The sequence below is a fragment of the Mustelus asterias genome, chromosome 25 (assembly GCF_964213995.1).
Source record: "Mustelus asterias chromosome 25, sMusAst1.hap1.1, whole genome shotgun sequence".
NCBI classification, from domain to species: Eukaryota; Metazoa; Chordata; class Chondrichthyes; order Carcharhiniformes; family Triakidae; genus Mustelus; species Mustelus asterias.
In genome coordinates this window covers 22,178,055-22,195,239 of record NC_135825.1, presented here as the reverse complement: position 1 = coordinate 22,195,239, position 17,185 = coordinate 22,178,055, and the positions used below count along the sequence as shown (strand labels likewise).

Genomic DNA, 17,185 nt, shown 5'->3' with positions numbered 1-17,185 from the left:
TGTGGTGCCCATTGTGGGTGGGGTCTAGGGAAGATCGGTGGGGGTGGGGGGTTCTGCTGCCACTCTGCAGACAGGATCGGTCTGGGATGGAGGGAGAGCAGTGATTGGGGCAGGCTGGGGGCGGGGGGTGTTCTGCCGGGGGCGGGCCTGCTTCCTGGGGTGAATCTGACCATCGGGTGGCGGGGGGGGGGTGGGGTCTGTCGGGGTGAGGGGGGTGGGGGGGATCGCCACTGCTGGGTGCGGGGGGGCTGGACATCAGAGCGCTCCGGGGTGGGTGGGGGGGGGGGGGGGTGGTGGAGGTCAGGGCTAGCCTAGGAATTGTTGTGGAGGCCGCGATTGGGCCATGTGGGGGGGGGGGCTAGAGGGGCAGCACTGCAGGGGTCCCAGGCTAGCCAGTGATCGAGCTGGCCAGCAAAAGGGGAGACTGACAGATTGGAGCCACTGTGCATGCGCAGAGTTTCGGAACTGTCAAACTCTGGCGTGAATAGGCCCCGCCCTCCTGGGTTTTTAATGATATTCACGACTGAGACCTCTGCAGTGCACAGAGTGCGGAGATTCAGGTGAGAAGCTGAACTGACAAAATAGTCGGGATTTAGAACAATTTTCTCACCAATTCAGCACTTTTGAGAGAATCGCCGCCATGATCTGTAACTGGAAGCTTCTTTAAAGTCCTTGCCAGGGTTAGGGATTATTATGATTTTATATTTCTGCAATTTTCAGTAGTTGTTTCTCCTGAATGATTCTGGTCTGGAATACAGAGAACTGTTTTGTTGCCACAGGGCCAAGGTGCTTAAGAAATTGAGTGTAGGTTTGATCATGAACTGCAGCTTTGCCAGGTTTCAGTTTGCTGATTGCTATTGGACCTCATCTACATCTTCAGCTTTTTGGCCTGGTCTTGACTTCATAGCATCTCTACAGTGCAGGAGGTGGCCATTTGGACTGTCGAGTCTGAAATGACTTTTTGACAGAGCAGTCTTCCCAGGCCCTATCCCCATAACTCTACGTATTTACTCTGCTAATCCCCCTAACCCACACATCCTGACACACTGAGGGGCAATTTAGCATGGCCAATCTACCTAACCCTGCACATCTTTGGACTGTGGGAAGAAACCGCAGCACCCGGAGGAAACCCACACAGACACAGGGAGAACGTGCAAACTCCACACAGACAGTGACCTGAGGCCGGAATTGAACCCGGGTCCCTGGGGCTGTGAGACAGCACTGCTAACCACTGTGCCACCGATCTCCATTCCATAACAACATTACACCTATGGCTCGCTCTGGTGAGAGCACTGCCACATTTGAGAAGGTTGCTTGCCCCTGCACTCAGCGGGATGCAGCTCCGGTCGGAATTTGCAGATTGCTTTCCAGCGGCTTGTTGCTGGATCAGCCTCCAACCTTTCCGGCTGGAGCGAGTGCAGTCCAGGTTGCGAGTGAGGTCTCCCCAGTGAGTGCGGCGTGTGCATGGTCTAGTGTTTCACTGAGATGGTCAGCAATATCTGGATTGCCAAATTCTTCAAATTCTTGAGGAGTTCTTGGCGTTTACAGTCAAGGCGAGGAATGTACGTTGGATGAAAGCCACATAGAATGCTTGCTTTGGCAGCTTTAGAGATGGTCTTGGTGGAGCCTCATTGATTGGGGTCTGTTTGATGCAGGCAACAGAGCTTTCCAGCTGATCAGTGAACTGTTGCTGGCACGTTTGCAGAAATTCTATCTTGGCTTTGGTTTTGACCGAATAAGAGGTTTACAGAGTCCAACGTGGATGATTATAGGCTGACATTTTTGGAAAATCGTTGAGGACTTGGTATATGGTTTAAAGGGGATATCCGTTGCTGGAAATGATCAGCAGAGATCTAGCGGAACGGATGGAGAGCCATTGTTTGAGGTTGAGAACTAGGTTCAGGTTAAGTTGAGAAGACCAGTCTGCTAGCCACTCACCATCCGTATCTGGCTGGTCATACATAACTCCAGATAGTAAGATGGCTGTTGAAGTCACCCAAGTAGACTGCTGGGCGTTGGAGGACAGGTGAGGCAACGCCTTGCCACAAGGTAGAAGGAGGCTTATACACATTGGCAATTCTGTAGTTTCCAACCATGATGGTGTCACAGAAATCCGGGCCGGGATTCTCCCAAAAAAACCGAAGTGCCCAATGAGCAGGAAAACAGGAGAATTTCCCGCCCGTTTTTGGGGCGTACTTAGTTTTACGAATCTCCAGTACTGTGCAATTGCAGAGTGCCTCAGAGAGATTCATGCCGGAAAGAGGGGGGGGACAGATCCCGCTGGAAAGGCTGGCAGCATAGTGCTGAGCGGGTCACTGCACATGCACACTGGTCTCCATCGCTGACCTCCCAATCGCTGGCCTTCCTGACCCTGCCCACCACCACCACCCTCCCGTGGCCAGCCCCGATCTCTGCACCCCCCAATTCCAGCCCCTCCCCCCAATGCCCAGCCCCAATCACCCCCTCCCTCCCACCCAGCCCCACTGATCCCATTGCAGAATGCATAGCAGTTCATCCCCCCGACCGATCGGCCCCCCCAATAGACTCTGCCCCCTCTGACTTCACCCCCTCGGCACTGCCTGGTGCCCGGTGGGCAGTGTCAGGGTACCAGGCTGGCACTTCCCAAGGGGCACCCCCCTGCCTCCAACCTCCTGGGAGAGCCTCAATGGCCTCTGTCCCCACCAGCAAGGTGAGCATGTCTGGTCCCCATTGATGGGGAGCAGTTGTAAACCCCTCTGGAGGGGACCTCTCCCAGTGCAGAGGGAGACATGAGCAGGCCCGGAGACGACCGTCCCAAACTCGCTAATCATATTGAAATAGCGATTTCAATATGCTAATCAGCCCCACACTGATTTCCAGCATGGGGCTGATTACATCGAAAAACATAACCTGGGAGACTCTCAATTGGCCGGACGCTGGTCACAAGTCCCGCTTCAGAGACTCTACAGGAACACTACACCTGATTTCTCCTGGTCTGCTGCACTACCCAGTGCAACGGGCTGGGAGAATCCCGGCCCAGATGTTTGTAGGATTGATCATAGGACCATGCAGTACACAAGGAGGCATTCGGCCCATCGAGACATTGCAGCCTCTCCAACAGAGTATCTTACCCAGGCCCACCTTCTGCCCTGTCTCCGTAACCCCACACATGTTTCCTGCTAATTCCCTAACCTACACACCTTGGGACACAAAGGGGCAATTTACCTTGGCCAATCCACCTAACCTGCACATCATTCTGCACCAGATTTTAGGCTGATAGATGAAGTGGCATTGAGTTCTTTTTTCTCCCAGTATAATTCAGGCTCAATCTGAGACAAGCCTCACTCTCCTTTGGTATGCAACTGCAGTAGATAATAACCTTTCCAAACCCCGCCCCCCTCACCCCCCCCCACCACCACCACCACCACAATCGTCAACCATCCAGCCTGGGTTGTCCTCGAAATGAAGGTGGCATTGTGCAGTGCTGCAAGGTGAAGGAACTGTGGCAGTTATCAAGGGTTTGGGCAGGAATATATCTGATTCCGTATTTGCAAAGCAGCTGGACATTCACAGAGTGAATGCTCCTCTGCACATGACTGTGTCACGCATGCTGCTGCAAAACACTGCTTTATGTAAAACATGTTATTCCCTCTTCCTGATTCCACACAGCAAGTCCCTGACCCCCACTGGATCAGTTTTCCAGGCCATTAGATGTTGACGGAACTATCCCATCATCAATATGCGAAAGAGTTAACTGTGTGACCACAATGGGTTGAATTCTTTGGCCCTACCCGCGAGTGGGATTTTCCAGTCCTGCTGATGGTGACCCCTCCCCCGCCTCTCCAGTCCATGGAGGGTTCCCCGGCAGTGCTACTGGCGAACTACACAAAGCCACATTGCCATCGACAGGACTGGAAAATCCTGCCATTGGCCAACGAGGAGCCACCGCCTCCACCTGAAAACATGCCGTAGTGGAGAGGGGGGGAGCAGAGAATCCTGTAAAAGCACCCTGTAAACAGACAATGAAGTGGATCGGATAATGGATTGTTTGGTGCCAGTCGTACTGCTACTTGCCTGCACAGTCTCGGCTGCAGCATGACACTTCAAATCTCTGTCATCGCCACTTTGTGAACCACATTCTCCACGTGCAGGGTTTTCTTGTGTGAGTTTATCTGGGTACAATTTCCTTTGTCCTATATACCAGTGGCAGCACAATGGTGGGTCCTACTCACTTACAATGTTCACATCCCATAATTAAATATGGGGAAGCACATTTGTCCTGCGTTCTTCATCTCGCTTTCCTTCCTGAGAATGATAATAACTTTTACATAGGCAATACACCAATGGTTCCCTGAACAGACAGGCACCAGCAGCAGATGGAACATTCCGCTTTAACACATTGGTAACGTAGCAAAACAGATGTGTTTAATTTGGTGGAAAATAGGGAAGTAGCTTCAAAGAACAAGAGCTAAGATCACAAGATTGCTTTATGTAACATGGTGATCATTCCACCTTTGCTCATTTTTATTACGGCTGAATGTGTTAAATATTGTTCAAGTACTCTGAACAATGTCTACCCCTCATGATGTGGGTATAATCTCCTTGGCAGGATGTAAATGCTTCTAGTGCCCAGTAAGTGCGCAGGTATTCAACAACTCATGGTAGAAAACACAGCGGACACTGAGATGACCTCAATGGATGATAACACAGGGCAGCAGTGCTCAATATGAAGCAGCAAGACTGACACCAAACAACAATAGTCTGCCCTGGATGGCATTTTTACCCACTGTGATCACATCTTTAGCCTTTTCCGATGTTGATAATAGGATGGTTCTATTAACATCTGTTGAGCTGGAAAATCAGTCCACTGGAGATCAGGAAATTCTATGGGTAATCTGGAAGAGGGAATCATAGGTTTTACCCTGTGATGCCCTGCATTGCTTGGGCTTTGAATCCATGACGGCGAAAAGGGTGAAAATTCCTTAAGTGTTGATTCAATTGCTTTCCAAAGTTCAGTGGAGGAGGGCTTCAGCTAACAGTCAGACCAAGCATTGTTGCTGTCCCGAGGTATTAGTATAAAAGGGCTACAGCAGTTACAATGCTACCTGACCATCCAACCAACCAGGGCCAAAGGAAATCAGAGCAACACCTTGCTCTGGGCGGTGTGGCTGAAGATTATTTTTCTATAAGAAACTGCCCATCAGTTGCTCTCTTGCCACTTTCCAAACAATAATTAATTACTCAATCCAATGTCACTTAGCTACAGATATCATTTGCACATTGGTCTTACAGCTGGCCACAGAGCTGGGAGGATTTCCAGTGGGGAAATGTCATTCTGTCAGTCTCGCCTCTCTAAGACACAGGGTGGGACAAAAGGTGCAAGAAGTGCTGCCTCCCCATGGACCAGATCTGCTTTCCGAAAAGCAAGGGCAGAAACTAGTCCTGGCTGCATGTCTACAGTCTTCACTTGACTTGCATTGCTTTTTCCTTCCTGCTCCCCTGCCGAAAAATTTCAAGAGAAAGTTTTGATCCAACAATCTGCTCAGAACATTTACTCAATTTAATTTATCTCCAGTTGTCACATGTGAAGATTTGGAACCTATCGAAAATGGAAGAACACCAACAGCATCCAATAAAGAATTCTGGGAAAATGGAATGGTAGCAAAATTTTCATGTACTGGTGACTATGCATTGATTGGAGCAGAAGAACTGGTTTGTACAGAGACTGGAAGGTGGGACAAGGCCCCACCAACTTGCAAAGGTATTAAACTCCTTTATTTTTCTTCTTCTGACTTCTCTCATTTTACTCAGGGTCTCCATAATGCTGGTTGATTACCATTCGCGATCTCCTACTGTCAGTCACATATACCTCTTCCAATCCCTCTGTTTAAACCTCTCGCCACTGCATCTTTCCATTTGGTCGTGGGCCTTCCTCTTCGCCGTGGCTTGATCACCTCACCACACGTTCTCTCTCTCTCCCTCTCTCCTAGAGCAAAGATAATAAACTGCGGGATCTGAATTCTTTACATGAAAAACTGGGAGCCTCAAATGGTGAACCATTAGTGCCTAGATGTTTTTGCTCAAGTTACATTGTCTACCAGATATATTTTGAATTAAGTGCATTGGAATATTCTCTAAAAACAATTCCACCAACTTTCCACTCTCCTCAAACCTGAACACATCTTTCATTTTCCTGTGGAGGTAATGCCTAATGCACAGATGCTGTCACTTGGACACTCATGTTTTTCTGGTCAACTACTGATCTGTGTGACCAAAGAACAGCACATCAAATCCCTTCTGAAAACTTGTCCTTGTGATCTATATTCCATAGTACCATAATGCCCATTGCAGTTGCCCTTCGCAATGTCCCAATAATTGACCAATTTCCATTCAAATCTTCCAACACAGTTGAAGTCCCATTGTACCTACAATTGAAAAGCAGCAGAATTAACCACCACAGCAACAACTTACACTGCTACAGTGACACCAGTGTAGTAGAACATCCTAAATCGCAAACCCGTTGGACAGTAATTAACAGACCAAAGATGGAGATATTGGGAGGGGTGACCATGCAAGACTAAAATATAGAATCCATAGAATCCCCACAGTGCAGAAAGAGGCCAAGGACACTAAGGGCCAATTTAGCATGGCCGATCCACCCAACCTGCAAATCTTTGGTGGGAGGTGGCCCACCATTAGCTGGTGGTTGGATCTTCCAGTCTTACCAATGTCTCCGGGCTTTTGCGTGCTCTGCATCCACCCTCCGCCCTGAGAAAAGCACCGCAGGGCATTGCAGTGGTGGGGGTCGCCATCAACCGGACCAGGAGATCCTGCCTCGGGGAAGGATGGAAAATTTTGGCCACAGTCTTTTCTCTGTACTTTCCGTCTCTTTGTGAGATCCCACCTCATTATCAATCCAAGTGCTATTTGCTGCATCTTTTCATCCTTCACACTTCTGTCACGAGCTGTACATAAAGAAATGTGTACGTTCTTGAAATCAAGATGAAGATGCATCGTTCCCAACTGAAGTCTAATTCTTTCATCGATCCTTTCTTCACTCACGTCCTTGGTCCATGCCCTGAAGTGTAATTTGCTACAGTTGTACAAAGATTCTTTAAGATTAGGGGCTCATTTTACTTGTCTCCTATCGATTGTAAACTTTGCACCAGTGGTTGCCCTGGGGAAAGATTCCTGCCATCCAACTTATTGTTTCCTTCATCATACAATCATAGAATCCCTACAGTGCAGAAGGAGGCCATTCAGCCCATCAGGACTGCACCAACCACAATCCCACCCAGGCCCTATCCCCTAAACTCCATGTATTTACCCTGCTATACTCCCTGACACTATGGGGCAATTTAGCATGGCCAATGCACCTAACTTGCACATCTTTTGGACTGTGGGAGGAAACCGGAGCACCCGGAGGAAACCCACGCAGACACGGGGAGAACGTGCAAGTTCCACTCAGACAGTGACCCGAGGCCGGAATTAAACCTGCATCCCCGGCATGTGAGGCAGCAGTGCTAACCACTGTGCCACCGTGCCGCCCATCGCAGCACTGCCGTCACTCCTGACGGACAGTTAGTCTTACCGTGCAGCTCCTCTACATTGTTAACATTGTCTCATCACTGTTAACTGCTGCACAGCTATTTTAAGGTGTGGGTTTGCTTCTCTCAACCCTGCATATAGAATATAGGCCATAAATCACCTGTTTGAGTAAATCTGAACTGCAACTATCGCATAGTTTAAGTTTATACGTTTATTTATTATTGTCACAAATAGGCTTACATTAACACTGCAATGAAGTTGTAAAAATCCCCTAGTCGCCACACCCTGGCACCTGTTCAGGTACACTGAGGGAGTGGCCAGTGCTCATAACCCGCACATCTTTCAGACTGTGGGAGGAAACTGGTGCACCCAGAGGAAACCCACGCAGACACTGGGTGAACGTGCAGACTCCACACAGACTAGTGACCCAAGCTTGTAATCGAACCAGATTCCCTGGCGCCGTGAGGCAGCAGTGCTAAACACTGTGCCACCATGCCGCCCAGAGATTTCTGAAGCACGGCAGAAGATTTCAGTTGCCATTGGTAGAAGTGGGTGAAGAAAGAATCGGAGGCTTAGAGTGCAAACTGTAAGAGCATATGTAACTTGGTCAATATATTTTTAAATGTACATCATTTAGTTGATGAAATTGCAATCTGTTTTTTAAAGAAAAGTTACCTCCATCAGAAAGAACCTGAAATCGGAAAGATCTATCACTGTTCGCATACTGCAGCTTATACTAACGCATTGCATTGCTTTCTTGACAGTTGTCCAATGTATTCGCCCAAAATTGTCTGAGGGCACAGATATAGTAGCAGGATTTGGACCCACATATAAATATCGTGAAACAATAACCTACAGATGCCAACATGGGTATGAAATGGTTGGTGCCAACATCATTGAGTGCACTGCGATCAATGAATTTTTGCCATCGCCACCTTCCTGCAACTTAAGTGAGCAACCATTCATTAAATTTAAAACATAATCAAGTGAGCTTTTATTGAAAAGAACTTTACGTTTCAGACATTGGATATGGAAACAATGGCCTTGGCATTTACCATCAACAGGCACCACCCTCCGCCCCCCACCCCGCCGCCCCTCCAACCAATGGGCCCAGGGAGATTGGGGTATTGTGAATAAACCCTAAACGACAAATGACCTGACCTCCTGTAGAGTCAGATTACCACCCAGCATCTCCTTTCTTAGCTGGAAATCTCTTGAATCCTGCCTCACCCGACCTTCATACATAGGCTGGGTGTGAACTGTGTAGGGCAGCACATTCCTGAGACCTTCAGTCAAGCTGGAGAGTCAGAGGCGAGGAAGCCACACTGTCAGTGTGGAGTTAAGGTTCATAAAATGAGCCACGCATCTCCATGCATGCAGCATTAACCTACTGTGACAGCCATGTTGCTGCTATGGCTGTTCCAATTAAGCTGCTACTCAGTGGGTCCAGGATGTTGATGGCTTTGCTGTTGAATATGCAAGGGAGGTTGTTTTCCTGTACGAGGAGGTTATTGCATGGTGCTTATTTGCGACTAGTTGCCTGTTGCTTGTTAGTCCAAGCTTGTACATTGTCCAATCCCTGCTGCAAGCTGGAATCAACTTATTTATTACTTTACCTCTGTGAGACTAATGCAATTCTGCATTGGCAGCTGGATGCAAGCGACCTGGGGACATTGATAATGGACGAATGGAAAGGGAGAGAGAAACATATGCCTTGTATGAAGAAATCAAGTACCAGTGTAACTATGGCTATAAATTGAATGGCTCCAGTTCAATTCGGTGCAAGGAGAATCACATGTTTGTGCCAAAGCCGCCTACGTGTAAACAAAGTAGGTAACTGTTATTGGTTGAAAAGTATTTCTGTGGATGTTTCCAAATTTTCTATCTGGAAGAAGATGGCCCAGTATTTCCTCAGTCCCTATGCCGATATATATATATATATATATATATTTTCTCTGTGTTTATACACAACAATTCATGCTGAAATGTCTTAACAATTCATTTTGGTGTATCCCAAAACAGTAAAATTCAGCTTAAACAAATGTTTGGAAATTGAAAACAGAATAATTCTATTAAATTTGATGGGCAGTGCATATTCTTCCCTTTCCATCCTGTCACCAATTGAAGCCCTTAGCATGCATGAATAATTGGGCAGTTAATGCCCACTCACGGGCCCCACTGGCATTAATACAGCAGCAAGTGGGAGGCTCATCATCAAGGGAACACAACAAACAAACACTGGCAAGGTTGCTTATGGGCTCCTATGAAGTGTGGGATTTACAAAAATAATGTACATTTATATAATGCCTTTAAAGTAATAACATATGCCAAGGCATTTTGTAGGATTGTTATGAAGCAAAATTGGACACCAAGTCAAGTTGGCTAAAAGATGGCTCATTGGTTAGCACTGCTGCCTCGTAGTACCAGGGACCTGGGTTCATTTTCCAGCTTTGGGTCACTGTCTGAGTGGAGCTTGCACGTTCTCCCTGTATCTGTATAGCTTTCCTCCGGGTGCTCCTGTTTCCTCTGACAGTCCAAAGATGTGCGGGTTACGTTGATTGGCCAAGCTAAATTGACCCTGAATGTCAGGTGGATTAACAGGGTAAATACGTGCAGTTACGGGCATAAGGCCTGGGTGGGATTGTTATCAGTGCATGTTTCAATGGGCTGAATGGCCCCTTTCTGCATTGTAGGGAGGGAGCAATTTTACCATTTTTTTTCTAAGTGCTGGGCGGACATGAAACTAAGAGAGTTTCAGATCCGTCTTTTGGATGTGTTTTCAGGCCCCTCCCCCTCGCTGTGGCTGCTGCAGAAGCCTTTGGGTGGGGCTTAACACAAAAGCCTGCAGAGGGAGGCAGAGCACATGTACAGGCCTCTGATGCTGCACATGCGCATTAGCAGTAGCAGGGGTCTGATAGGAAAGAGAAAGCTTTCAGGCCCTTGCTAGTGCAGGCAGTCTCTTGTAGCTCCCCTACCCTCTGCAATCGCGGGTGCCGTTGGCCTGAGATACAACCCCCGCTGCCCAGACCGATCGCAGACTCCCCTCCCCCACCTGCTGCGGACCCGTTGCCCTCCCCCACCAATCACTGCAGAGTGGCAGCGGGCCCCTCTCCTTCCCCCTCCCCCCACTGATCACTGCAGAGTGGCAGCGGGCCCCCTCTCCCCATTAGCACCTCCCCCACTGGTCCTTCCCCCCGTTGGCCCTGTCTGTACTGGCCCTGCACCCACAGGACTTGCCCCCAATAGCCTCGCCCCCACTGGCCCTCTCCATTAGCTCTGGCCCCATATTAGCTCCGCTCCCTGGCATTGCCCAGGTTCCAGGGTGGCACTGCCAGTCTGGCACTGCCCAAGGGACACCCCTCTTGCCCTCGGCCTCCCCAAGGGGCTGCAATGGCCTCTGGTTCCACCGGTGAGGCCAAGTCGACTATGCCCCGTTCATGGGGAGCGTGTCTATTCCTTGACGGTGAGAACCTTTCCCAGCGAGGTCATAAAAGGGGGCCAGGCCCAGACGATGGAGTGCTGGGTTCGCTACAGATGTAAAACAGCATTAAAATAAATTGACATACATTAACCTGCCTCTCACCATTTCCGGTGAGAGACTGACTGCACCAGAAATCCAGCACTTATAAAATGGCAATGGCGCGCAAAGCGCTTTACGCCCCAATTTACCACTGTGTCGCGCCCAAAAACTGGCACAATGCAATGGTAAAATTGCTCCCTATAAGTCTATGACATAGGTTTCAAGGAGCACCTAACGGGGAAAAAAGTGAATTAGAGAATAGTTAATAGATAGTCTTGAACCTCAAAAGGAAATGGACATATTGGTGGACTTGGGCAGACAAGTGGCAGATGAAATTTAATGTACAGAAGTGTAAGGTGATTTGTCATCAAGAACTTTTAAGCACTGCGTTCAGTTTTGGCCACTGCCCTCAAGAAGGACATATTGGCCTTAAGTGGGATATTGAACAAATGCATCTTAAGATGAGTTTAGGTGCAGGTCAGTGTGATAGTTCAGGTCAGAAACTCCAAAGTGTTTTATGAATCATAGAATCATAGAATCCTACAGTGCAGAAAGAGGCCATTCGGCCCATCGAGTCCGCACCAACCACAATCCCACCCAGACCCCATCCTACATATTTACCCACTAATCCCTCTGACCTATGCATCCTGGGACACTAAGGGGCAATTTCAAATGGCCGATCAACCTAGCCCGCACATCTTTGGATATCTTATGGAGCCCGCCTGGATCATAAGATTTGCACCTTGAATTTGGCTGGGATAAGCCTGATATGGTTCACCTCAGGTATGATTCAAATAACCCACTAGGGAGCTTTTATCAAACAAAGTTTATTTTAAAATATAGTTAACATATTTGGAATGAAAATTAGTAATAACTTTTATCTATTACAAACAAAAACAAAACAACCACAATAATGTATAACCCTTAACAAATATATCTAAGACGTTTCAATCAAAACCAAAACTACCTTTAGGCAAAACCCTTTTCACAGGTTTAACACAGCAAAGACTAGTGCTCATGTGATTCTCGATTTGAGTCCTTTGGTTGAATGCTGCAGTTCTGTTAATAAACTCAGAACAGTTGAAGTCGGAACAGCTTCCCAGAACAACAGGGAGACTCTCTGATCAAGCCACCAAAAGCAGATTTTCTACTCCAGGAAGGCTTTCAGCTAAACCAACAGAACCTCCCAAAACCAGGGAGAGAGAAATAGAGAGAGACACTTCTTTCCAGCTTGATGTCCCTTCTGAAAAACTAAAACCTGCAGCTCAGAACTAAAAATGTAAGAGCTCCTGTCACTTGGCCTGCAAACATTCTTCCTCCTATCAATGCAGTGTCATAAAACTAATTCCCAAAGTAAAAATAAACAACCCCCATTTAAAAGCACTTAAGGAGCATTAAAAGGGCTCCTCCTTGACAGCTCAGCAACAAAGACATCAGATAAGGCTGTGAGCATGATTTAAAAAAACATCTCTCAAAGGTACACTAAAGTCACACCAGTTATCATGTAATTCAACAGCTGGAAGGGCTGAATGGCCTGCTCCTATTCCTAACAGTTTAGCAATCAAATCTAAGACTTTTCCGAATGAGTCTCAATGTGCATTCTGCTGGTTGTGGAATCAAACATGTAAACCACTTATACTGAATAAATTCAGATCACCATTGAAAATACATTACAGCGGAATGGGGAGGACAAGAGTTTGGAAATTGAAGACAGAGTAATTTTATTGAATATGATGGCAGTGCACATTCTTCCCTTCCCATCCTGCTACCAATTGAAGCCCTTAGCATACATGAATAATTGGGCAGTTAATGCCCACTTAAGAGCCCCAACTCACCACCACTGGCATTAATGCAGAAGCAAGTGAGAGGCTCATCATGAAGGGAATACAACAAACACTGGAAGGTTGCTTATGGGCTCTATGAGGCCTCTTGTTCAAAGGCAGCCAGTGACTGATTAAGAGACCAGGCATTGAATGGAGAGGGTAGCCCTTTGACTAATAAGGAAGGAATAATTAAAGTATGACTGAAAGCTAGCTTGAAATATAAAGACAGATAGTAAGGGCTTTTATAAACATTTAAAAAAGAAAAATGTTAACAAAGTTAGTGCTGGCCCTATAGAAAGTGAGCCTGTGGAGTTAAGAATGGAAAATAAGAAGTTGGTGGATCAATTGAATTTGCATTAGTTTTCATTGTAAAGGATACAAGTAACAGCCCAGAAATAGCTGCAAATCAGGAATGGGAAGAGAAGGAGGGACTCAAATTACAATCACCAAGGAAGTTGTACTTAGCAAATTATTGGAGCTGAGTGTTGATGAATTCCCAGGTCCTGATGGATTTCATCCTTGGGTCCTAGAAGAAGTGCCTAGGGCGAAAGTTGATGTATTAGTTTTAGTTTTCCAAAATTCACTAGATTTGAGGAAAGTTCCATTTGATTGGCAAATGGCAAACATAACTCCTTTACTCACAAAGGGAGGAAGACATAAAGCCGGAAACTAGGCCAGTTTCATAGGGAAAACACTAGAAGCTGTTAAAGATGTTGGCCGGAATTCTCCAGCCTCGCCCGCGGTTGGGATTCTCCAGTCCCGCGGCTGTGAATGGAAATTTGGCTGAGCACAATATTCTCCATTCTCGCTGGCAACGGTGGTGGGGCGTATGAGACTGGAGAATTCCAGCCATTAGAACAGGACGCTGTGAATGTATTGTGGTTAGATTTTCAAAAGTTATTTGATGAGGTGCCTCATCAAATGTCTCAACATTTTACAATTCATACAAATGATTTGGATGAAGAGAACAAAGGTATGGTTGTTAAATTTGCTGATGACACAAATATATTCAGGAAAATAAGTTGTGCAGAGGACATGAGGAAATTACAAAAGGATGTAGACAGGTTAAATGAGTGGGCAAAGAAATGGCAAATGGAATATAATGCAGGAAAAGGTGAGATTGTCCATTTTGGCAGAAGGAATAAAATAGAAGCACATTATCTAAATGGCAATAAGTTGCAGAGCTCTGAGATGCAGAGGGATCTGGGTGTCCTAGTGCATTAACTACAAAAATGTTAGTATACAGGTGCAGCAAAGTTAATACAATGTTATTGTTCATTGAGAGGAATTTAATGCAAGAGTAGGAATGTTATGTTTCAGTTATACGGGGCATTGGTGAGACCACAAATAGAGTATTGTGTACAGTATTGGTCTCCTTATTTAAGGAAAGATGTAAATGCATTGGAAGCAGTTCAGAGAAGGCTCACTAGACTAATACCAGGAATGGGTGGATTGTTTTATGAGGAAAGACTGAGCAGGTCAAGTTTATATTTGCTGGAGATCAGAAAAGTAAGAGATGACTTGGTTGAAACATCTGAGATTCTGAGGGGAGTTGACAGTGAAGATGTGAAAATGTTTCCTCTTGTGGGACAATCTAGAACTCAGGGTCAGTGTTTAAATATAAGGGGATCACCCATTTAAGACAGAGATGAAGTTTCCTCAGAGGGTACTGAGATTTTGGAATTCTTTTCCTCAAAAGGTGGTTGAGGTGGAGTCTTTGAATGTCTTTAAAGGAGTAAATATACTCTTGACAAGTAAGGGGGTGCAAGGTTATTGGGGGGGAGGTGAGAATGTGAAGTTGAGGTTAAAATCAGATCTGTCATGATCTTATTAAATGGTGGCGGAGCATGCCTGGGGGAGGCTGAGTGTCCACTTCTGAACCTAATTCCTACATCCGAGAGCCATCTCCTGACATTTCTGCTGAATCCGCCTCACAATCTCCCCCACAACCCCCACTCCACAATCAACAGTACTCGGTGGGTGAGACATGTGCCACTGAAATCCTTAATCCCTTGGAAGGCCCGTTACTGTCCAATTAAGTGCCTGAGTGTCATTGATTTTGGCAAGTCCTCTGTAAAAGGATCAAGGCAGGCAAAACCCCCCCAATAAATGCAGCCCTGTGTTTCTGATCCACCGGGTGAGGACACAGTGGGAGGGACCTCCTCAGTGAAGCTGACAGGCTATAAGAGGTTTGATTGATTACACTGAAAAGCCACTGGCATGGTCAAGTGAGTGGTTGTATTGCAAAGCGCGCCCTCTGTCAGAGAATGCTTTGCTGTATGACAGGCGATTGCCAGATGTTTGCATGGTACTTACCCGACCTTCACCTCACCCTCCTTCAGCTGAACGTCCCTGCTGCCAGTCTGCAGAATAATATAGGATCCGTTTATACAGCTCCACTGTCTCCCTCTGCGGAGGGTCTTCTATAGAATCATAGAATCCCTACTGTGCAGAACGAGGCCATTCAGCCCATCGAACCCACACTGACAACAATCCCACCCAGGCTCTGTAACCCCATGTGTTTATCCTGCTAGTCTCTCTGACACTAAGGGGCAATTTAGCATGGCCAATCAACTTAACCCACACATCATTCGAACTGAGGGCAGAAACCTGAGCGCCCGGAGGAAATCCACGCTGAAACAAGGAGAACATGCAAATCCCAAAGGCTGGGATTGGAACTCGGGTCCCTGGCACTGTGAGGCAGCAGCGCTAACCACGATGCCACCGTGTCGTCCTACAAGGAGACGATGCCTCAGCTGCCTTTTCCTCAGTCCATGCCCCTCCTCAGGGAAGAGAGGATGGCCACTGGCATAGAGTTGAAGGGAGGTAAAAGCCCCATTAGCAGAGGAACCACTAAATTTGAAATGCGTATCAGTGCCTCATGAGACTCAGGCTCTCGTGGCAGTTTGCTGTTCACACCTTCCTCTTCATGGGGCGAGGAACAGGTGGACATGCATTGCCACTGGCCAACGAGGCACCAGTCAATGTGGGCACCAGTCCCATCACCCACCTCCCCAGTCACGTTCCTCTGCGCCTCACCAAATTGTGTGCTCTCTTTCGTAAGGTGAAAGGGCAGAAAGATGTGAGTGGTCAGACGGTGTGTGTGTAGTGGAGTGGAAGCAACAGTTAGTGGAAAGTGACTGAGGCATGGGTTGAGTTGTTGACTTCTCAGATGGGAATGTGAGGCTCCTGCAGAAGGAGGAGCTGTCCTGTGGTGTGCTGGTGAATGCTGGAAAGGCCAGTATGCAGAACTTGGTGGCTGAGCCAGCACTTGAGAAGTCTTGGCTCCTTCTGGTGCACTGTTTCCAGCTTAGCGGCTGATCCATTCCTCCCATTCGTTGTAGAGATGGCCTCACTGCAATCCCTCAAATTCCCCAACTGAAACTGAAGGCAACCCTCCCAGGTCACTGTGAAAGCTGTATCCTCAAAACTCCGAGTGCCGCTGAGATTCTCTGCAAAATGCTGTGGTTCCTGTAGGCAGCTGACCATTTGGCCATGTCATCCCAACTGCCCACCCTCCCTAATTGGTTGGGAAACCTTGAGGTGGGCTATTAAATGGTGGCTTTCCAGAAAGAGCAGTTGGAAGGTCCGCTATTCCTACATGCACGTCCCCAACCCAGAATTTCTTGACACTCAGTCAAAATATATTGCATTATGATCCCACTGCAGAGGCCTGAAATTCCGAGGGATCCACTTTGCCGGCACAAGGGGGACAGAGCAATTCTCCCACCTCAAATCCAGGGATCGAGTGACGTCTCTGGCTGGATTGGATTGTCCCAGTCTGAAGTGGAACATCTGAAATGCCCACCCCATCCCATCAGCTAAAAGTCAGAACGGAGAGGAACCCCAAAGTGAAAGTATCCTCTTCAGGGTTCCGAAGGACAAGGGGGATCTCATTGAAACTTACGGAATACTGAAAGGCCAGAATAAAGTGAATGTGGAGATGTTCCCATTAGTAGAAGAGACTAGGATCCAAGGGGACAACCCTTTAGAATTGGGCTGAGAAGGAATTTCTTCAGCCAGAGGGTGGTGTATCTATGGAATTCATTGCCACAGAAGGCTGTGGAGGCCAGGTCATTGAGTGTATTTAAGACAGAGATAGGTTCTTGATTGGTAAGGGGATCAAAGGTTACGGGGAAAAGGCAGGAGAATGGGGTTGAGAAATTGATCAGCCATTATTGAATGGCGGAGCAGACTCGATGGGCCAAATGGCCTAATTCTGCTCCTATATCTTATGGTCTAGGTTGGCTCCCAGTCGAGCAAGGGAGTCACTTGGGGAGGCTACACAAACACCTTCAGGATAAAACCAACTCCT

The 17,185-nt window shown here is 47.3% G+C and overlaps 1 protein-coding gene across 4 annotated transcripts in view; it reads left to right on the top strand.

Moving 5' to 3' along the window:
* Positions 1–17,185, top strand: part of LOC144511862 (C4b-binding protein alpha chain-like) — a 59,443-nt gene that overhangs the window by 22,401 nt on the left and 19,857 nt on the right. For all 4 annotated transcript variants that reach the window (XM_078242262.1, XM_078242263.1, XM_078242260.1 and 1 more), the window contains exons 6-8: positions 5,555–5,740; positions 8,292–8,477; positions 9,177–9,356. In XM_078242262.1, coding sequence (XP_078098388.1) covers positions 5,555–5,740; positions 8,292–8,477; positions 9,177–9,356 — 552 coding nt within the window. The remainder of the gene's footprint in view (positions 1–5,554; positions 5,741–8,291; positions 8,478–9,176; positions 9,357–17,185) is intronic.